Source organism: Microcaecilia unicolor, chromosome 4 (genome assembly GCF_901765095.1).
Source record: "Microcaecilia unicolor chromosome 4, aMicUni1.1, whole genome shotgun sequence".
Taxonomy (NCBI): domain Eukaryota; kingdom Metazoa; phylum Chordata; class Amphibia; order Gymnophiona; family Siphonopidae; genus Microcaecilia; species Microcaecilia unicolor.
Genome location: NC_044034.1, coordinates 21524887 through 21548782, shown reverse-complemented (window position 1 = coordinate 21548782; position 23896 = coordinate 21524887). Strand labels below are relative to the sequence as shown.

Genomic DNA, 23896 nt, shown 5'->3' with positions numbered 1-23896 from the left:
CAATGGTTGCGTGTGTAACATGATTCCAGGCTTCTTTCTGCATATGTAGGGACTCCACGGTTCTTCGGAAGATAATTGTAGAAGAAAAGGGAACCATATCTGCCATGGCCAGTATGGTGTGATCAGAATCATGGTTCCGTGGTCCTGCTTGAGTTTCAACAAAGTTTTTCCCATTAGAGGTATTGAAGGATACGCATACAGAAGATCTGTCCCCTAATTGAGGAGGAAAGCATCCGACGCTAGGCTGTCGTGGGCCTGAAGCCTGGAACAGAATTCAGGGACCTTATGATTGATTTGAGTGGCAAAAAGATCCACCGAGAGGGGTGCCCCATGCTTGCAAGATCTTGCGGGCTATGTCCATATTGAGAGACCACTCGTGAGGTTGCATTATGCTGCTCAGCTGTTGGCCAGGGTATTGTTTTTGCCTGCCAGATAAGTGGCTCAAAGGAACATGCCATGTTGGCAAGCCCAACGACACATCCGGACGGCCTCCTGACAGAGAGGGTGTAATCTGGTGCTCTCCTGCTTGTTGGTGTAATACATTGCAACCTGATGGTCTGTTTGAATGAGAACAATTTGGTGAGAGAGCCGATCTCTGAAAGCCTTTACAGCATTCCAGATCGCCCAAAGCTCCAGAAGTTTAATCTGAAGATTTGTTTCCTGGAAGGACCAAGCACCTTGAGTGTGAAGCCCATCTACATGAGCCTCCCATCCCAGGAGAGATGCATCCATCATCAGCACTTTTTGTGGCCGAGGAATTTGGAATGGAAGTCCCAGAGTCAAATTGGATCAAATTGTCCACCACTGAAGAGAGCGTACAAGCTCTGGGGACACTGGGATGACATCTTCTAGACCCTCCATGGCTTGATACCACTGAGAAGCCAGGGTCCATTGAGATGATCTCAAGATATGGGAACACGGACTCCTAGTCTGCGTAGCGATACTGCAACCACTACTAGACACTTGGTGAAGATCCTGGGTGCTGATGCAAGGCCAAAAGGCAACACATGGTACTGAAAGTGATGTGTTCCCAGCTGAAATCGAAGATAGGTTCTCTGGAGGAGATTTTCTTCTTTCAGGTGGAGGGGAGGTTTCAGAGGGAATACTATAAGACTCGTGCGAGGAAAAGTACCTGGGATCCACCTCTGAATCTCATGAGCGCTCCTCTTTGGTATCAGATAATATCTCTCGATGGGTTTGTTGAGACTAAACTTGTCTTGGTGCCGACGACCCACGTCCTCGTGAGTGGCATCGACAAGTTTGACTCTTGTCGACTCCAGCAAACCTTCCTCCACTGACATAGAGGGAATGCTGGTTTGGGTGGCAGTTGACACGGGTGCCACGTCGCCAGAGGCCACACCGCGGGCTGAGGGCCAGACGAGGCCGCAACGGGAGGAAGGGTAGGCGCAAGCACCCCCGATGCAATGCACACTGTTGCATAAGTCCATCCAGCAGCTCAGGGAGCAAGGCCCAGATGCGCTCATCGAGGGCCAACACCTGGAAAAGCTGGGGTACTGGCTAAAGTGCAGGTTGCAGAACTGCTGGGGTCGATGTGGGAGCTGGATCTCGGCTGCTAGAAGACAGGCGCTTCAGTGCCTTCTGTATGGAGGGAGAGCGGTCCCCCCAGCACGGACACTTCTCAGGTGCCGAATCCTTCGACGCCCCGGAGCTCTCAGAACCATGCATCAAGGGTAACCAATGATGATGCTTCTTGGCCTTCACTGAAGCGTGCCACTAAGGCTCTTCGGTACCAACAAGGACGTTGAATCCTCACCTTGTCTTGGGGTCGGGTCCGATGATGGGACGGGTCTCAGGGAATCTACACAGCAGGAGTCCTCGAGGCAGGTAGAGACCCACTCGATGCTTCACTGCTTCCAGGATGTCGAGGAACTGGACTTGGCTCCAAAAATCCTCTGAGACTCTGGAAGCTGGGTCCTCTTCTTCATGCGAAGATAGAAAACACAGTCAGTGGAGCTATGGTTGGACCCAAGACACTGCAGACACCAAGAATGGGTGTCCTTCCCAGAGACTGTCCGAATGCACCGGGTACACCACTTGAAGCCACTGGGAATCTTCGTGGGCATGGATGGAAAAACTTCGACAGCTAAATTAAACAATGCAATGGTACTTAAAAAAAGGGGCAAAGGCACCCGTAAAGGAAAGGGGAAAACCCTGGATGAAGTCAGGGCCTAAAAATGACCTAATGATGTCAGAAAAATAAATGAAACTTAAAACCAGGCAAAAAAAAAAAAAAAACCTCTAAAGAAACTAAGGGAAGGAAAATAAAGTTCCAAGAACAGGAACACAATAGAAGAAATTGAAAAAAATAGCTGGAAGACACAAAAAATAGCTCTCTAAGACTGAGCGAATGAAGAGATGGTTAGAAAAAGCATCTGTTCCTCATGCGGAAAAAGAAGAACTGAGGAGACTGTTTGCGCAATGGGCGGGAAGGAACTTGTGCACGTGCGGTCTCCCACTTGTGAGAAAATAGAAGCCTGCTTGTCCTTGGAGAATTTTCATTCTAATTATCTCCAATGAAGCTTACTCATTAATAGAGAAAGTTAATGTGGTTGTGCAATTTAGTGAATCGGCCTCACAAGGCATTCAAAGAGGTCAAAGTTTATGTGGTTATACAGCACCATGCTAAACCTACCTGGGCATACAGGTTCTGCTGTGGGTAGGCACTTCTAATTGGGTACATGGCTGTTTGGTATGGATTTGGAGATGGAGAATAGGGTGGGGGTGCACTGTTACTCTGAGTAGGAGGGACCTTGTATGGTGTTCCAGCAGTGTACCCTGTAAAAAACAAAAAGGCAGCATAAGTAAAAGCAGTTCATGTTTTGTGGGATGCCTCTGAGTCATGAAACCGAGCCCATGCAGGAACAAATAAAATAACCTTTAAATGGATACTATCTCATATTGTAGGATTCATCTCTAAGAGTTCAGAAATAATCTAATTTAGCCCTCAATATTCAGTGCTGGTACCCCGACATGGCCTGTCACTGAATATTGGGGGTTAATCTGGCTGGCGACGATCAGCATTAAAAAAAAACCCCCACTGATCACTGCTGGCTGAATATTGGGGAAAAAACAACTAGGGGATTTACAGTCCTGTATTAATTTGGATGGTGCTGCTTCTACTATCAAGCTCCCAATAAACTTGAAACTAGAAAGTAGTGGAAAAAATAGTTCAGAGGGTTCGCCAACTACTGACCCTGTGACAATTCAACTGAATGAGCCCGAGACTTGGGTTGCCTGAAAGCCAATCTCCCTAGAGACGTTCACCTGATAATCAAAGGAAAACGGTCGCTAAAATGGCACTTAAGCGGCTAGCTGATGATTCAGTGCTGGATGGCTGGCTATCCGGCACTGAATATCACCGCTTAGCACTTTAAAGACAGTCAGTTATATCAGGTGATATAACCGGCTATCTGCCAATTTTTAAAGTGAGAGCAGTCAAGTTTCAATAGGTAGAACAACTGGATGGACTCACTTTAAGCAGCCAGTGCTGAATATCAGCATGGCCATTTAAAATATTCAATGCCGGTCACTGGAAACAGATCGGCATTGAATTTCCGGGTTTAGTGCTGACCGCATGAGTCAGCCTGGCTATCTCCCATGGTCTGAATATCAGGGCCATTGTGGCCTTTTTCTCTGATTATATGCTTAAATAATCAATCCTTGCTAAACCCAAAGCTTTGAATGGGATACATACCAGATTGCTATACATCAAATTGAAACAAATCTCTATAAACCTGGAAGATGTAATGGAGCAATTCAACAAACTGGCAGATAGTATACATCCCAGAGTACCAACAGAACTGAAAAATCAACTTGCTGAACTATTGTTAGTAATGTCTTACTGTGAATTAAAAACTGATTAAAAGACATAAAACAGAGAGTACAGTTAAATGGGTTAGTATTCTTAATGGAGAAGGGTACAGTGGGGTTTTCCAGGGCTCTGTGCTGGGACCGCTGATTTTTAACATATTTATAAATGATCTAGAGATGGGAATAGCTAGTTAAGTAATTAAATTAGCTGATAACACAAAGTTGTTGAATTGCAAGAGGACCTTACAAGGCTGGGAAACTGGCCATCCCAATGGCAGATGACATTTAATCTAAGTGCAAAGTGATGCATGTGAGAAAGAGAAACCCAAATTATAGCTATGTAATACAAGGTTTCACATTAGGAAACACCACCCAGGAAAAGGATCTAGGTGTCATCGTTGATGATATGTTGAAACCCTCTGTTCAGTGTGCAGCGGCAGCTAAGAAAGCAAATAGAATGTTAGAATTATTAGGAAAGAAATAGAAAACAAAAATGAGAATGTTTTAATGCCTTTGTAACACATCATAGCACACCTGCACCTTGAATACGAATACTGTGTGCAATTCTGGTCACTACATCTAAAAAAAGATATAGTGGAATTAGAAAAGGTACAGGGAAGGGTGACAAAAATGATAAAGGGGATGGAACGACTTCCCTATGAGGAAAGGCTAAAAGCAGCTAGGGCTCTTCAGGTTGCTGAAGAGATGGCTGAGGGGAGTTATGATAGAGGTCTATAAAATACTGAGTACAGGTAGATGCAAATCGCTTGTTTATGCTTTCCAAAACTACAAGGACTAGGGGGAATGCAATGAAGCTACTAAGTAGTAAAATTAAAACAAACTGGAGAAAATATTTCTTCACTCAATGTGTAAATAAACTCAGAGAATGTGGTAAAAGCAATTACTTAGCAGGATTTTAAAAAGGTTTGGATAATTTCCTAAATTCCAAAAGCCATTATTAAGATGAACTTGGGAAAATCTACTGCGTATTTCTAGGATAAGCAGCATAAAATCTGTTTTACTATTTTGGGATCTTGCTAGATACTTGTGACCTGGATTGATCACTGTGGAAAACAGGCTTGATGGACCTTTGATCTATCCCAGTATGGCAATGCTTATGTTCTTAAGATTGTTGAGTACCACTTTAAAGTGTAGAGAAGATTTGCAACCTTTAGCCCAGAAGCTCTAGGAACAGGGTATCAGATATAAATGGTAACACCCCTTTGCACTGGTTTTCTACAAAGAAGAAAACTATCATCAGAATAGATCGATCAAGGAGGTGCAAGAGGTGTTCTGACACTAGACCGAATGGAGCCACCTCAGCAACCCAACACCCCCCCCATTTGAAAGATTGGGCTTAAGGAGGCAAATCTATATATATAAAACTCACCCTCAACGTTCTGAAGACAGTGACGTCAGTGAAGCCAAGCCACTGACTTCCTTCAAAACGGTTCGAAGGTTCGTGGTGGTGAAGCCACCGAAATCGCTCCGGGCCCTGCTCTCGAGGGCGGAGCAATGGCAGAACAACAAAGGGGTTGGCAGGGAGGGAGGCAGGGAGGGGGGGCTGTTGGGAAATCGCTCCGGGCCCCACCCTTGTGTCAAACATCATGACGTTGAGGGCGGAGCAATGGCAGAACAACGAAGGGGTTGGCAGGGAGGGAGGGAGGCAGGGAGGGGGGGTGTTGGTGACGAAAACCTTGATGGCAGAACAATGAAGGGGTTGACAGGGAGGGAGGCGGGGGGGGGGGGGTTGGGAAATCGCTCCGGGCCCTGCCCTCGCATCAAACGTCATGCCGTTGAGGGCGGAGCAATGGCAGAACAACAAAGGGGTTGGGCAGGGGAGGGGGGGGGGGGGGTGTTGGCGACGAAAACCTTGCTAGCGCCCGTTTCATTTGCTCAGAAACGGGCCTCTTTTACTAGTATCTGATAATACAGTATCAGCTTCAGAGATTGCCTGAAAGTATAGAGATGTAACATAGTAACATACATAGTAGGTGACGGCAGAAAAAGACCAGTACGGTCCATCCAGTCTACCCAACAAGATAAAACTCGTATGCACTACTTTATATGTTTACCTGACCTTGATTTGTATCTACCATTTTCAGGGTAAAGACCGTAGAAGTCTGCCCAGTACCGTAGAAGTCTGCCCCGCCTCCCAACCACTAGCACTACCTCCCCACCACCGCTAAGATTCTGAGGATCCATTCCTTCTGAACAGGATTCCTTTATGTTTATCCCACGCATTTTTGAATTCAGTTACCGTCTTCATCTGCACCACCTCCCGTGGAAGGGCATTCCAAGTATCCACCACTGTCTCTGTGAAAAAATACTTCTGACATTTTTCTTGAGTCTGCCCCCTTCAACCTCATTTCATATCCCTCTAGTTCTACACCTTCCCATCTCCAGAACAGGTTCGTTTGCAGATTAATACCTTTCAAATATTTGAACATCTGTATCATATCACCCGTTTCTCCTTTCCTCCAGGGTATACATGTTCAGGTCAGCAAGTCTCTCCTTATACATTTTGTAACGCAAATTCCATACCATTTTTGTAGCTTTTCTTTGCACCGCTTCAATTTTTTAAATATCCTTAGAAACATAAGGCCTCCAAGACTGAACATAATACTCAGGTGGGGCCTTACCAACGACTTTCACAGGGGCATCAACACCTCCTTTCTTCTGCTGGTCACACCTCTGTCTATACAGCCTAGGAACCTTCTGGCTACGGCCACTGCCCTGTCACATTGTTTCATCACCTTCAGATCCTCAGATACTATCACCCCAAGATCCTTCTCCCTGTCTTGGAAGCAGAACACTATATCTCCAATGAGCAAAGTATTACAAAAGGATGACTAAGTTTTTCAAGTGTCTCATCTGACTGTCATATGTCAAAACCATCTGATTAAATTTCATATATTATGAGATGTTTATAACAAGTGGAAAGATCGACCCTCAGACAGGAGCAGTCAATAGATGGGCTAACAGATAGAGGAATACGAGTACTACTAGGATAATCAGATTAAAGATACTTAAACCATACCACTGCTTCTCCTAGGATGGGGAGGGGAAGGGGGGTTCAGTTGAGATTTACTGAATTGGTGTTCTGTAGCTGTCTTGTTTGATTTTTGTTATATTCTGAACTATCATCTAGATAAAAAGTTTTAAAAAACCACACACACATTATCTTCTTGATAAAGAAAGCCTCTTTAGCATCACTTTTACTTTGATAATACTGAGCAAAAAAGATATGATGCTGTTCTTTATCAATTTAGAGGCAATATGCTTTTTTCTGAGACAACAACAAGCAGACCCATCCTGGGGGCACCTACCTATGGTACAAAACAGCCACTTTTTCAAAGATAAATCACATTTAAAACCAGATGTGCACAAGTGGTTGAGTCTGAGTTTAATTAGGTTAGGGGAAAGGGGTTTGTGAGGCAATCTTAGTTTTGTGAGATTATTATACAAACAACAGTTTAACTGAAACTAAAGTATCTAGGCCAGCATAAAGACTTAGTGATAGGTCCTCCAAATGGCAGTATGCAGTGCTCTTGAGTTCAACTTACAAGCCTGCACTCTGTTCCCCTGACTGGGGATATTGCAAAGGGAGCATTCACAGTCACTGAGAAGGTGGCAGTCCCAGACATCTGACATTAGTGACTGGTCAGAGGACAGCAAAGGCATCAGCGAACAGAAGAGCTGCACCACAAAAAGGGAAGCAGCAAGCAGGGAAGTTGCATCCCTCTCTCCCTACCACAAGGAGGCCATTGCATACTATAAGGTGTGCACGTTGTCCATCAGGAAAAATGTAAGAACTAATTGCTGGGCCTAGGACTCATGATTGCAGGGTTCCAGAGTAAGCATGGTGACTTGCCAAGGACTGGATTACAGGGAGTTGGAAGAGGAATATAAAATATGGGTTAAAACTCCAGGTAGTTGTGAATAAAGACTTATGGCACCATAGCCCATCGCATGTCGATTTCAACTGAGCTGGAAGCCCCAAGAAACAGAAAGGGGAAGGAGAAGGCTTTTTGGGATTTAGCTCATACCTTTCTTCAGTTACAGTTCAAAGCAAGTTACATTCAGACACAGTGGGTATTTTCCTGTCCTCAGAGGCTTACACAAGTTTGAACCTGAGGCAACAGAGGGTTAAATGACTTGTCCAAGATCACAAGGAGCTGCAGTGGGATTTGAAATGGGCTTCGCAGATTCTCTGCTCACTGCTCTAACCATTAGGCTATTTCTCAACTGTTAACCCCATGACCACACCTCTCTCATCTATCTCCCAATAATGCACTACTTTAAGGGCAAAAATGTTCTAGTTGTCTTTAAAAAGATGGTATTGTTGGGATAGGAGGCTGAACTCTGCTCTGATAAGTTTAAGCTCAGCAAACTAGAACAGGTCTGCAGGGTTTGTGGCCTGACCATATGAACAAGATTTGTCCCCTGTACTCACAAAAGGGAATTTTTTTGCATCTTGAGGGCTACTGAGCAGAATGCAGGACGACTTGGCAGGAGATTTGTTAATGTTTGTTCGTTAACTAAGTTGTCTGTCTGTCTATTGGACTGGGTCGCTGGAGATACTGACCCTGGACTGAACCTGAGTACTGCATACTGAGATTTGTCTATGGCTGCTTGGAACCAAAACCTTTGTTGTGCAAATGTCTTTGGAACTAGAGGTACTGTGTTTGTAACCTGCTATATCTGTAAGCCAGGATATCATTACGATGTTACCATTCTGAATAAAGCCAATGTTGAACACTACAATCTTGTGGCTTGCAATTGCAGAGGCCCAAGATCTTATAATCACCCAACAATGATGTTAAAAATAGTTAAGCTGCAAACCATGAAGAGAACAATTTTGGGTAATCTAGCCGTTTGCCAACTACTCTCACTCAATCTGATTTAAAGCACATGTGAGCTTTGTTATCATCCTAATGTAACAAATGATGACAGAAAAAGACCAAATTGGCCCACTTTGGTTAGATAAGAATACAATATTCACGAATAGCTAATATCAGGTCCTCAACTCTACTCCCTCATGTTTTTCTATTTCATCCTTGAATTGTAAGCTTAGGACTACAGCAGTAGCCTAGTGTTTAAAGCAGTGGGTTGAGAACCAGGGGAAGCCATGGTTCAAGTTCCACTGATATTGCTTGTGATATTACTAATCATTTGTATAGTGCTACTACACATACACAGCACTGTACTCATTATATACAGGTACTTTTCTGTCCCTAGGGGGCTCACAATCTAAGCTTTTTGTACCTAGGGCAATGGAGGGTTAAGTGACATGCCCAAGGTCACAAGAAGCTGCAGTGGGAATCAAACCCAGGTTGCCAGGATCAAAGCCCAGTACACTAACCATACTCTGTACTTCTCATTCCGTTAATGGCGATCACCATTGTGGCATAATGTAAGCCACATTGAGCCTGCAAAGAGGTGGGAAAATGTGGGATACAAATGCTGCAAATAAATAAAAGTGTACTCTGACTTAGTTTTGAGATCGGAATCTGAAAGATGGAGGAGGTACTCTTTAAGGGTAGTCAGAGAGCGCCTAGCAGTGTTGAGTGCTCTTGCTGCACATCTGAGGGAAAACCTTTTCCACCTGAAATGGTAACATCTTTGCGTTGGTTTCCTAGAGGCTAGGAATATCCTAAAGACTCCTTCAAGAAGGTTTAAGGAATGTAAATCTACGTTGTGAGGAAACAACTGCCAAGGCTACAGAGAGTAAGGGTCTGGATGGAGGAGAGATTCCTCGTTCTGTGTTATTAGGGTTGGAAATGGATCTAACCTCAATGGGTCCTTGGACAATAATTCTAGAAGAGGGAACCGGATCTGACATGGCCATGAGGAATCAATTAGAATCATGGTCCATTGATCTTGATGCAGTTTGAGAAGAGATTTCCCTATGAGAGGCAGTGGAGGAAAGGCATAGAGAAGGTCTGTTCCCCAGTGGAGTAAGAAGGCATTAGGGGCTGTACAGTTGGGAGCATAAATCCTGGAACAAAAGCGAGGAACCTTGTTGTTCTGAGAAGTGAAGAGGTCTATCAATGGGGTCCCCCACTGCTGGAATATTCAACAAACTACAGAGGTGCTGAGAAACCATTCTTGAGGTTGAAGGACTCTGCTCAATTTACCTCCCACAGCACTCTGCCTGCTAGATAACCAGCTCTTGAAGAGATGTTTCGAGAAGCTGTCCAAGTCCATATCTGGATGCTTGCCAACAGATGTGGTAAGATCCTGTTCCTCCTTGCTTGTTCAGGTAATAGTGGCGAGGACATTGTGATGAAGAGAGGGCTGAAATGGAAGAGATTCTAGGATACCATCCACAACTGTAGAGAGTGGCGTAGCTGTGGAGTAACTTGAATATGGAATGAGAGAAACCCCGTGGCTTGGGATCACTGAGAGGAGAGTGTTCACTGTGGAATGCAGAAGTTGAGTTGAGCCAATGGTATTACATGGACTGTTGAAGCCATGTGACTGAGTAGGAAGAGCATCTGAAGAGCAGACACTTGGGTGGATTTGAACACTTGAGTGGTGAGATGCAGAATATTGTTTGCTCTCGGTTGAGGGAGGAAGATTCAGTCCTGAGCAGTGTCGAGGAGAGCCCTTATGAACTCTAAAGTCTGAACCGGTTGAAGATGTGATTTGGGGTAACTGATCACAAAACTGAGGAGTTCTAGGAGCTTTATGACAGATAGAATGGAGGTGTCTGCCACTTCCCAGGATTCTGCCTTGATCAACCAGTCACTGAGGTAGGAGAAGATGTGTATGCCCCACCTGTGAAGTGTTGCAGCTACCACTACGAGGAACTTCACAAACAATAAGGTCTTATTGTTCGGCTTGGCTTCAACTCCTCGAGTCTTCACAGAGTTGAAGCCAAGCCGAATAATAAGACCTTATATTGATAGTGCAGAGTTCACAGCAGAACTGGAGGAACTTTCTGTGTGCAGGAAGAATAAGTATGTGCACATATGCCTCCTTGAGATCTAGAGAGCAAAGCCAGTCATTGAGTTGTATCTTGGGATGTAGTGATCCCAGAAAAACCATGCTAAATATTTCTTCAAGTAGAAACTTAAGTCTCTTAGATTGAGAATTGGTTGTATTCCTCTCCTCCCCTGTCTTTTTTGGTATTAGAGAGTATCTGGAATAGAACCCTCGACACCGGTAGAGGAACTGGTTCTACTGCATTCTGCTGGAGGAGAGCAGAGAGCTCATCTTGAAGTAGTACCATTTGGAGGGAGTTGAAATGAGACTCTTGGTGGATGGTCAGGAAATCTTTTTCCCAGTACAAAGCGTAACCGTGCTGTATGGTGTGCAGCACCCAACGGTCAGAGGTTATGAGAGGCCACCTCTGATGAAAGAGGATGAGTCTCCTCCTGACCAGTAGGTCGCCTGGCATGGACAAACTGTATGACGGCAATGCTCTCTAGGAAGGAGTCAAAAACTGGGCTGTTTAGACAGAGGGTGTCTCGGATTTTTGACCCCACTGCTGTCTTGGACTTTACCATTGGGGTATAATCCTTCTAGGTGGAGCAGGAGGAGGAGTAGTGTAACAACGCTTAGACATATAGTAGCTGGAGTGCTGAAATCCTCCTGCAAATCTTCTAGAAAAATAGGTGGCATAAATCTGTGGCCTGGATAGAGTTTTTATAGTATCTATATGTTTTTTAATTAGGTTGGAATCTATAATATGGGTAAACTGTTATGCATTTGTAAATCGGAGGAAAAACCTCAAGAAGCTCCTTCCCCCCTAGATAAGCGGGTGAAAGGGCTAGGGCTTCTTCATCATCGGAAAAAACCTCCAAAACTTTAATTTCAAACACTAATCAAATTTTATATTTTTTTCAGTATGTCTTTAAACTTGCAGATGTTTGAAACATATCTACTGAAAACTCGAGAAGGTACTTCGCTTCTCTTAGGCTCCTCCGTGATTAGAACCGTGGTTAACGTTGGCCTCCGTTTCGCCACAGCTGCTTCAGAACCCCAGGTCTAATAATATTTCCGTTCAGACTGCCGATGGAAGCATGAAGGGCCCTTCAAAGTGAATTTCTTTTACCTCTATTATCTGTCATTCATCACTCAGTTTCTAGTCTACTACCTTTAAAACCTACTCCACTTTGCTCAGTTTGAATCTCTTGTGGGATGTAAATGGGATATATAAATTCAAGAATTAAAATAAGTAAATCAATACTGTCTCTCTGAAAATTAAGCACAAAGGTACTATCTAGGGACTATGAATGTAGGGTAAGCTGTTTAACATCAATCCATGTGATACTCTCATTCTCTCTTTAAAAAAACAGCTCAGAAAAGCTCACATTTCATTTGTTTTTTCTCAATAAAATTTCTTCCCTCCTGAATTCCAATAAAAATTAGTCTATGGAGAATGTGCCTAGAAAAAAATAATTCACCTCAACAAAATCATAAGGAAAGGCTCGATAAGAAGACCAACATTGCCCTCTACTGGCTCAATGTGTTGACTACGGTAAACATATAATATAAATACTACAGCACATATTGAACTCAATAAAAAAACATAATATCATTATCAGTAAGAAGGAAGATGTGTGTGTTCACTGTGCATGTATTTTTTTAAAATACAGATGCTATTTTGGGCCTTACATGATCACAGGAATAAGCGGCTCCATGACTGCAGTAGTAAAAAGTTTTTAGAATATATAAGGACAGGGAAATACCCAGTGTACCTGAATGTAACTCACCTTGAGCTACTACTGAAAAAGGTGTGAGCAAAATCCAAATAAATAAATAAATAAATAAATAGTAACATAGCAAGTGATGGCAGATCAAGACCTGAATAATCCATCCAGTCTGCCCAACTGTCACATTCATTCTCAATTCTAGATTAAATCAAGAATAAACGTGAATATATTATACTTGATCATAGTCTTTTATTGTTGTCTCTGGGACACAAACTGTGGAAGTCCGCCCCGCTCTCTCCTTATGTTCCAACTACTGGAGTTGCTGTCAAAGCCTATCCAAATCCGTCTTATTTGCGGGACACAGACCGTAAAAGTATGCCCGGCATTGTCTTCATGTTCCAAATTACTGGAGTTTCCACTGAAGCTCTGTACAGCCCATCCTAAAACAGACTGCTATATGCGGCACTCATACCGTACAAGCCAGCCCAGCACCGGCCTTGTTGATACAATGGGAAATGATTAGCACTTCACAATAGATGTTTTTAATTTTGTAAAAAGCATGATTAAGATTCTGGCAGTGAATCGCTAAAGTCTGTTGAATCTTAAAGTAACCCCTGAAGCCGCCCATGTGAGTGGTGAAACGGGCCCAGTTGGGTCCAGAACATTAAGATAAGTGATTCATCAGATGATATAAATGGACACTTAAAAAATATTAGAAATTTTTGCACTGAGAGAATGAGAATAGCATTGTTGAAATAAATACTGTTTTTTTAAAGAACCAATGAATGAGAAATGAACCAGTTTATGAATACACATTAAAAGTCTATGGATCTGTATTTTTTGGTTACTGAGATCCATGGAGGCACTCGAATCCCTTTCAAACAGCTCCCACCCAGTGAAGGAAGCCCCAGAAGTGGGCAAGTGCCTGACATATGGCTACCTTCCCAGGACACAAGGCCCTCAAACATTCCTTCAGCAGGCCCCCCACCCCTAGCCCCCTGACCTATTCCTTGGGATTATTGTGGGTTCCTAGTATCTAGTGTATGGAAGGGGGGAGGAGTGGTGCCCACTTGCTACTGCCTCATATCTTCGCTCAATCCAATTTGGCTGTCAGGACCCCTAGTGGAAGCCGGCATTGAGATGGAGAATTAATTGGGGGGGGGGGGGGAGCCATCATAGGGACCCTGGATTTTGGAGTTCACAGCTGCCCTTATAGGAGGAACTTAAGTCAGGCTAGGTGTAAATACTGACATCTCGGGTACCCCAAAGAGACATGGATTCCCTATGTTAAATAGGGAATGCAAGTCTGTGTTGTAGGCCCACACAGACCACTACCTCTCCCTGTTCCCTTAACAAATTCCCCACCATGCGAATAGGGAAAAAAACCCCTACCTTCTTATTGTTGGATTCTCCCTACAATCTTCCGTCTTGTATGGACCTTTATTAAGTTGGAAACTCCTTAAAGATTTTAACGGTAATTGTGACTAATAGGTTGTCATCAGAGGATCAGGTACACTCTGTAACTAAGATCTTTTGGATACCGCATAAGATTAGATGAATCAATTTCTTGAATATTATCAAATAATAATTTTATAATAAGTAATATAATAAAAAAAATACTACAGCAGGACATATTTATCTACTCCTACCCTAGCTAAGGTAATGTTCAAGCACCTTTCTGACCGCATTTGCAACTTTATTTAAATTAGTGCCTTATTTCCTTACTCCTGTTACACTATCTTATCTTACATTCCATATTTGCTTACACCCTATGCTACATAGTAGATGACGGCAGAAAAAGACCTGCACGGTCCATCCAGTCTGTCCTCTTCAGTGCACAGACCGTATAAGTCTGGCCAGCCCTATCCCTGCCTCCCAACCACCAACCCCGCCTCCCAACCACCAGCTCTGGCACAGACCGTATAAGTCTGCCCAGCACTATCCCTGCCTCCCACCACCGGCTCTGGCACAGACTGTATAAGTCTGCCCAGCACTATCCCCGCCACCCAACCACCAGCCCCGGCACAGACCGTATAAGTCTGCCCAGCACTAGTCCCGCCTCCCAACCACCAGCCCCAGCACAGACCATATATGTCTGCCCAGCACTAGCCCCGCCTCTCAACCACCAGCTCTGCCACCCATTCTAGGCTAAGTTCCTGAGGATCCCTTCCTTCTGCACAGGATTCCTTTATGTTTATCCCACACATGTTTGAATTCCGTTACTGTTTTCATCTCCACCACCTCCCGCGGGAGGGCATTCCAAGCATCCACCACCCTCTCCGTTAAAAAATACTTCCTGACATTCTTCTTGAGTGTGCCCCCCTTCAATCTCATTTCATGCCCTCTCGTTCTACCGCCTTCCCATCTCTGGAAAAGGTTTGTTTGTCGATTAATACCTTTCAAATATTTGAACGTCTGTATCATATCACCCCTGTTCCTCCTTTCCTCCAGGGTATACATGTTCAGGTCCGCAAGTCTCTCCTCATACGTCTTGTAACGCAAATCCCATACCATCCTTGTAGCTTTTCTTTGCACCGCTTCAATTCTTTTTACATCCTTAGCAAGATACGGCCTCCAAAACTGAACACAATACTCCAGGTGGGGCCTCACCAACGACTTGCACAGGGGCATCAACACCTCTTTTCTTCTGCTGGTCACACCTCTCTCTATACAGCCTAGTAACCTTCTAGCTACGGCCACCGCCTTGTCACACTGTTTCATCGCCTTCAGATCCTCAGATACTATCACCCCAAGATCCCTCTCCCCATCCGTACCTAGCAGACTCTCACCGCCTAACACATACGCCTCTCTTGGATTTCTACTCCCTAAGTGCATCACTTTGCAATGCTGTCTATTAAAATGTTTTAATGTGTATTGTGTTGACATTGTAATATAGCATACTATGCCATAATTTGTATTGTTGTTTGAATATTCTTACTGCTGTAATTGTCTACAGCTTATGTTTGAGTTGCTCTTGCTGTATAGTGCGCCTTGAGTAAATTCCTTCAAAAAGACAGTAGGTTGCACTAGTTGCCAGTATAGGCCAGAGCTATTTTGTAAGTTAAGTAAAATGCTTTTTACTATATTACATGGCAGGCTCCATTATATCATTTAATCATGTTCTCCAAAATGTGCATCAAATGTGCATGTGTAGGTGAATCTTCGAAAGAGAAGGACGCCCATCTTCCGACAAATCGGGCGATGGGTGTCCTTCTCTCAGGGTCGTCCAAATTGGCATAATGGAAAGCCGATTTTGGGCATCCTCAACTGCTTTCTGTTGCGGGGACGACCAAAATTCACAGGGGCGTGTCGGCACCGTACCGAAGGCAGGACTGGGGCGTGATTTAGAGATGGGCGTCCTCGGCCGATAATGGAAAAAAGAAGGGCGTCCCTGACGAGCATTTGGTCGACTTTACTTGGTCCATTTTTTTTCACGACCAAGCCTCGAAAAGGTGCCCGAACTGACCAGATGACCACCGGAGGGAATCGAGGATGACCTCCCCTTACTCCCCCAGTGGTCATCAACCCCCCTCCCACCCTAAAAAAATACTTAAAAAATATTTTTTGCCAGCTTCTATGCCAGCATCAAATGTCATACCCAGCTCCATCACAGCAGTATGCAAGTCCCTGGAGCAGTTTTTAGTGGGTGCAGTGCACTTCAGGCAGGCGGACCCAGGCCCATCCTCCCTCTACCTGTTACACTTGTGGTGGTAAATGTTGAGCCCTCCAAGCCCCCCCCAAAACCCACTGTACCCACATGTAGGTGTCCCCCTTCACCCCTTAGGGCTATGGTAGTATTGTACAGTTGTGGGGAGTGGGTTTCGGGGGCTCAGCACCGAAGGTAAGGGAGCTATGCACCTGGGAGCAATTTGTGGTCCACTGCAGTGCCCCCTAGGGTGCCCGGTTGGTGTCCTGGCATGTAAGGGGGACCAGAGCACTATGAATGCTGGCTCCTCCCACGACCAAATAGCTTGGATTTGGTCGTTTTTGAGATGGGCGTCTTCGGTTTCCATTATGGCTGAAAACCAGGGACGACCATCTCAAAAACGACCTAAGGATGACCATCTCTAAGGTCGACCTAAATTTCATGATTTGGGCGTCCCCGACCGTATTATCGAAGCGAAAGATGGACGCCCATCTCGTTTTGATAATACAGGTTTCCCCGCCCCTTTATGGGGCCATCCTGCGAGGACGCCCTCATGACAACTGTTCGATTATGCCCCTCCATGCCACTTAGGCAGAAAATATATCATTTTTTGAGTCCAAAAAAGGGTGAAATATAAATTGGTGCCATTTCAAAACTTTTGTGTACCAAGATGTCAAAATGTGGAATATATTGTCAGAAGTAATTAGATCTCTTCATAACTGTAAGATCTTTTGAAAATTATTGAATACATATTTATTCCAAATATGTACTACTTAGGTTTTAAAAATGCACTTTTTAAGTTTAAAATCTGTATAAGAATCGTGACAGGATGTAATTCCCCAGGTATGCCTGACTGCTCTTACTGAGAATCCACTATGAGCTGTAAAAGGTACATGTGGTATACAATAAATTTAGGGGCCCTTTTAGAAAGCTGAGGTAAGCACTAACGCAGCAAAAAATGGTGTCCTGCGGGATGAGCCGAGGCATCTTGCAGTAATTTTGCCATGTGCACATGCTACCCGCTTGCTAAAACATATTTTTTTGATGCAGGGGGCGTGTTCCTTGCTGATCAGTTAGTGCAGGCTTAGCACTTGAGTCCCTACTGCTGCTGGTAGGGACTCACATGTTAATGTGAATATTAGTGTGCGACCATTATTGAAAAATTCTGAAAATCTGCCATCTTACCCCAGCGGTGTAAAATGGCCATTGCGCGCAGGAATGACCTGCTTAAGGGTGTGCTACGGCCACTTTTTACCACTGTTTGGTAAAAGGACCCCTTGATATATAATATAATGTAAAAAAAACATGCTGTGCCTCCAGTTATATGGGTCATATATCATGGGTCTATAATCAAAATGTTACATATTCACCTGCTGCCAGTGAATATTTAACTTGTCTATCAATATATTTTTAAATTAATATATGGCTAATACTGGGCTGTTTAATCAGCAAATGGATGAATATTACCTGTATAAAAAGAGGTACAGCAAAGTTGATGTAAAAATTACTGGAGAGTGGCAACGTTCAGCTGCTATTCGGATAATGCTGTTGGCACAGTGTCTGCACTATCTGTAAATTTCAGCGTCATTACTAATGTGAGAGTGGCAGTGAATATATGGATTAAGCTAAGTTCCGCAGCCAGCATTTGACTTAAGCTGGTTACCACTGAAAATTGGCTCCTTGAGTTTACCAATATGTTGTTAGGTGCAGTAACTAATGTTTATCCTACTATAAGTTTTTATTAGTGGCTGAATCTGTCCCAATTTGAGATAGCTTTCATTTTATTTCCTGATATGGTGCTCCTCATTGTTACTATGGATCCTTTTTCTATATCTTAGGGAAACATATATTTAATATTATGTTGACCTTGGACTTGAAGATTTTAATTTGATTTTTTTTCTTTCAGAATATAATTCTACTCATATGTTACCCTTTTTCCTTAGAACTTTTAGCTTGTTCTATTCCTGAGGATGCATTGTAACTGTGAAAGCTCCTTCCACTTAAGTCACTCCCATTTTAAATGGAAGGGTTATAGGGGAGTACCTGCTGTGCTGATGATCTTAATTTGAAATTATTTAAAAAGGAGGAAATTCTATACTGGGGCATGGCTATGACAAACGTAATAAACTGACAGTCTGCTTTACTTCTGTATCTTGCTATCTGTTTCAGGCAATATGCGCAAAATCCATAAATAGAAGACCATCTGTTCCATAACTGTTTTCTTCCCCATTGCAACTTGGGCAAAGATCTGTGCCCCCCTGGGATAACACAAAAATGTTTAACCCTTGTGACCTTCATTTAACCTATTAGTGGGTAGCCCTCAGATCATGCTGCAAGCTGTAAGGAGATCATTGCCATGTTCAATGACCATGAAAAGTCTTAAGCATGGAGGAATCTCAGAGGGTCAGCACTTGTGCACTGTGTGGTCTAGAGAGGCCTTGCGATTTGATTCTACTGGATAACAAAATGACACCTTATGATGGTCTCTTGTGTAAAACAGAGTGGAAGTGTGCATATTTTATGGCTGGATAGCCTAGCCTGTATCTGTTAAGTTTTCTACCTCTCTCTGGTTCTTTAGTGAGAGCAGAGGACTGGATAGGTTATAGTAAGGCTTATTATTATGATTTGTTACTGTACTTAATGCTCATTATTATATTTTAAGACTGCCTTGGTTTTTTTTTATTTAATACTGCATTTATAATACACTAAGGGTATCTAAGAAGGGTGCTGCAGCTTCTAAAGCAATGATATCCAGATGGTTGAAAGAGGCAGTTTCTTCGGCATAACTGCTCAAGGGGCGTGAGGTGCCTTCGGTACTTAAGGCGCATTCTACTTGGGGGGTGGCTTCCTCCTGGGCTGAAAGTAGTTTGATTCCTCCTCAAGATATTTGCAGAGCGGCTGTCTGGTCCTCTCTGCATTCTTTTGTGAAGCATTATAGGATTGATGTGCAGGCTAGAAAGGATGCGAGTTTTGGTGCGGTAGTTCTGACTTCTGGTTTTTGGGGTTCCCGCCCTTAGACTATTTACTGCTTTGGTACTTCCCAAGCGTCTTGACTGGTCTGGAGGGTCGCTGAGGAAGGTGAAATTAGGCCTTACCTACTAATTTTCTTTCCTCTAGACCTCCAGACCGGTCAAGAACCCACCCGGTATGTTTTAGTCTAGTGTGGTCTGCAGACTGGTTTTGGTTTTGTGCCTCACGGTTGGTATGCTATGACAGGTCTTTAGTTCTGGACGTCTCGTTTTCTGAAGTTCAGTGGTAGTAGCCTCTGTGTTGTCAGGGGTGGACTGCAGCGCTTTGGCGTTCGGTCGAAAGAAGCACTTTTGTGTCTGTTTTGTATTATCTACCCTTCCGGAAATCAGTAAAAACTCAACTGTTCAAGCAAGCCTACCCAAATGATCCAGGTTAATCCTATGAACTCATCTACCCATTACATATCCAGGAGAAAGCGACATTGACCAAGACTACTTCTACCACCTAATTTCCCTACGCTTATCCCATGTCTCATCACCCTCCACCTCCTATACCCCTCCTCCAATGCTCACTTTCCCTTGCTCATACCTCTCCTACTCCTTTCACTTTCGCCCTTCTCTACCTACCTATTTCTTTTATTATTCTATTATACTTAACTTATATTTCTTCATCAAAACTCTGTAATCCCTGTTACTAAGGCGCATTGAACCTACTTTGAGTGGGAAAGCGCAGGTATAAATGTAATAAATAAATAATTGTAAAAATAAAAGTATTGATGTGTGACGTAATTCTACAAGGGGGCATCTCTTTTTAGGTGTGCCAATGCAGCTTAGGTTACAGCCTATGTTACAAAGGCATCTGGGTACCCAGATTCTGTTACAGAATACTATCATACCCTGGTATCTGTGTTTAACATTTGGGCACCCGCAGTTACCCCAGCCACAGATTTGGTGTAACTGTGGGTGCCTAAATACAGCATGGGTGTGAATAACTATCTGTAATCTGTAAGTTGTTTGTGTAAGTGGCAGCCCTCTTCATGCTCCACCAATGTGAACAACCCCTTGCATTTACAAAGCTAAGTCACTTACATGCACCCTTACAAAATGGTGCTCAGTTGATTTGCTGCTACTTATGCTCCTAAGTGCCGATTCTCCTGGGTAACTAACTGTAAGTGCCATCTTACAGAATTGCCCTTACTGCATACAAAAAGACTTGAACGAACTGAAACTCAACCGTTGCTAAGAAGGACTCTATTCATTACATCCTACCTAAATTCTAGTAAAAAGTAATGCCACTGGTAAGAACAATTTACATTTATATAATTTCCTTAATTTAAGCAGAATGAGCCTAACACCTTGAACGTTGCAAGACAGAACACAGGTGGACCCTACCCCCTCTACAAAAAGCCACATGGGTTCTGGTCTGCAGGTTGGTGGAGGCTGGACACTGTCTTTGTGGTACTATGATATTAAACTAGCCTAGAACTTGCTAATATTTTCTGCCATCTGTCCATATCCAGTTTATTATACAAAGCTTTGTAGTTAGATGAGGGAAAGTAGGTGTGCAGCGTGTGAATAGGAGATTACATATACCCAAGAAGGGAGCGTACAAAGCAGCAATATCAATCCTGGAGAAGGAGTGATATCATATAGGCAGTAATGTCATAGGGCTGGCAGCTGGAATGCATCCCTAGCAGTGTGGAGACGAATAACTGGGTAGAATGGACAGGTCAATTGCTGCTTTCCTGATATCATATACTTTGATACTATAATGTTTCTCAACCAAAATTACAGGACACAGAGCTAAGAACACTGCCCACTAAACCATCTTTTCCCTCACTCCTTGATATCACCTCTCTCTTCTCTTCCTCAAGGCCGCCTTCTGCCCTTCCTTTTCCTTACAGATACATCCTCCCCATCCCTCTCCTCCTCCTTCATATCCTTTATGACCTTTCCCCCCCCCCCCCCCCCACCCTTGCCTGTGGTCTTCTGTCTCTCTCATGTCCACTGAGTGTTGCCAGTCTTCTCAGCAGTAACAAGCCCCGTTGGTTCTGAAAACAAGCAGTGTAGTTCTTTTAATAGACTAATGTAATACAAAACAGTAGGAGAGGGGCCCTTTAACTGTGTTAGGTCTCTTAGGAAGCCTAGAATTGCTAGAAAATATTATGGGGCTGTGAGGGGCAATGTTAAAGCAGAAAGGATAGGTTTATAAGAGAAGCATTACAATTTGTGAAGCATAGAAGTGGAGTCTAACTTTTCTATGCTCTCCTTTAATAGGGGAGAATGTAATCTTGCTACTTAAGCCCCTGGAAACCCCACATAGCTCCCAACAAAACTACCAGCTAAAAGCTGAGCTAGAGGGATAGATACAAATGAGTCAAAGAACTTACAAAAAGAAAACCTAATACAGTAATGATAAAACAATAATGGTTTGACAGCATTAACCCTCATATGATTGACGTGAAGATGAAGCATTTATAAGAGAAGTTTCTCAAACCAGTCCTGTAGTAGACCCTAGCCACTCTGGTTTTCATGATATCCACAAAGAATATGCCTAAGATAGACTGGCATGGATTTCCTCTATGGCATTCCAATCCAATGCATATTCATTGAGGATATCCTGAAATCGGCTAGGCCAAGTTTTACTCCGGGACTGGCTTGAGAAACATCGATTTAGGGTGCTGATGGTTCTTTGCATTTGTATGGCCATCACAGCCTGTTGTGTTACCACTATTGCTGCTGCTGCTCTCAGCAGGTGCCACCCCGCGCTGTCTTATACTCCCCTATTGTAATGGCCTTGATTGCAAAAGCACCGAAGGGGGTACAGATTTTTTTTCCAACTAACATTAATAGAATGTATAAACTTTATAGGTAAATGGGCAGGAGGCAGCAGTGGAAAACTACCTTTTCCTTAGGCAACGCAACTTCACAGATGTTAAGCATATAGGACTGAGCTGTATTCCATGGTACAACACATACTAATTGTACTACAAAGCTTGCAGTTCAGCTATTTCATTTCTCATGAGACAGGAGCATATTCTAGGTGAAAAACCATGCATGAAAAGATTTCTAGACAATGGGGCCCTTTTACAAAGGCTTGTTGAAAAATGGCCTGCGGTAGTGTAGATGCGTGTTTTGGCGCACGCAGAATCATTTTTCAGCGCACCTGTAAAAAAATGTCTTTTTAAAATTTTTGCCAAAAATTGCCACGCGTCCATTTTGGGTCTGAGACCTTACTGCCAGCCATTGACCTAGCAGTAAAGGTAACCGCGAAGTAATGACCTAAGCACGTCAAATGCCACTTGGCGTGTGCCCAATACGTATGTCCGAAAATAAAAATTATTTTTCAGACGTGCACCAAAAATGAAATTACCGCAAGAGCCATGAGGTAGCCGGGCAGTAACTCCATTTTGGCACGCGTAGACGCTTATGTGGCATATTAAAAGGGCCCCAATGTTATTTTAGTAAAGTTTGTTCCCTGAAGTATACATGAAGAAGTGTTAATACACAGCAAAGCAGTCAAACAGTGCATTCTAGGCAGAAAGCCATCCTCACCCATCACACAAACATAGCACAAAGATATCCTCTGGCACAAACGACTTTCTATGTTCAGTGACAAATGTATGATATTTCTCCCTTGACACTTTTCAGGGTAAATGCTGCTGAATACAGTTTGCCTTACAAATGAGAAGAATTCTATAGGCTCTACTGGTTACTGTCATATATTTTGCCTAAGGGAGAAAATGCCTTACGGAAATCTGTTCTAAATATTAAACAGATTTGTGAAACATATGACATCTGTAAGAGCATGTGGAGGCCTCGAAAGAGAAGCCTTGCCCTCTTCTCTGACACAGAAAGATGCCAGAATGCTCTGCCTGGGGCTCAACTGATGTTTGTGCAAGATCGTGCTAGGGCTGGGAAGCAGGGTTGGCAGTAAAACGTTCTGACCCACACCGACAGGGTGACAGAACATTTAAGTGATCTGTTTTCCTCAGAACAATTCAACTCATGCATGTTTCTTTAGTTCACAATTCCACAAGTTTCTTTAGCTCCCAGTTCCAGACTGGCTATCATGTTTCTCTATTATTTCCCATCTTTCAGCATGTAAAAAAAAGATACAATTTTTTTGAGGGGGGGGGGGGGGGGGGGGAAGAGGAGAAGCAGCAGCAGCAGTTTAAAAAAAAAATATCACTGGCTATGATTATTATTTTGAATTCTTCTCCTCTTTTCCTTTCTCCCACCCCCAGCTGTTCTTCTATCTCAGGTCCTGCTGTTTCGGCACAGATTTAACATTTAGGACTGCCACAGTATGTTGTACTGGAATTGTTGTTGAACTATCTCTGCTGCACTTTAAATACTGCAGAGATAGTGTATCAAAAGGTTATTTTGGATCCCAATGAACACATGTAGGTTTGTTGTTTTGTTTTACATGTATTTTGTATTTTTGATAACTGGGTTAAAATTTTCAGGGTGAATGATTATAAAAGTGCCTCTCTCAGCCTTTTATTTAGGCTATAAGGACAGTCATCCAAATGATCATGTGCGCACTTCTATGACACCGATTTTAGATTGTAAGCTCCTTGAGCAGGGACTGTCCTTCCATGTTAAATTGTACAGCGCTGCGTAACCCTAGTAGCGCTTTAGAAATGTTAAGTAGTACTATTACTTTACTTGGATATATATATATATATATATATATATATATATATATATATATTGATGATTACTCTCCATTTTATTTTTATAAATCTTAATACAGATCAAAGCTAGGGATATCATGTCCAAGG

General features: G+C 43.2%; 1 protein-coding gene across 1 annotated transcript in view; it reads right to left on the bottom strand.

Annotated features, from left to right (window-relative positions):
- The window catches only part of FAM168A (family with sequence similarity 168 member A), a 133582-nt gene that overhangs the window by 18766 nt on the left and 90920 nt on the right, over positions 1-23896 (bottom strand). The window contains 1 exon segment of the mRNA XM_030200023.1: positions 2654-2796. Coding sequence (XP_030055883.1) covers positions 2654-2796 — 143 coding nt within the window.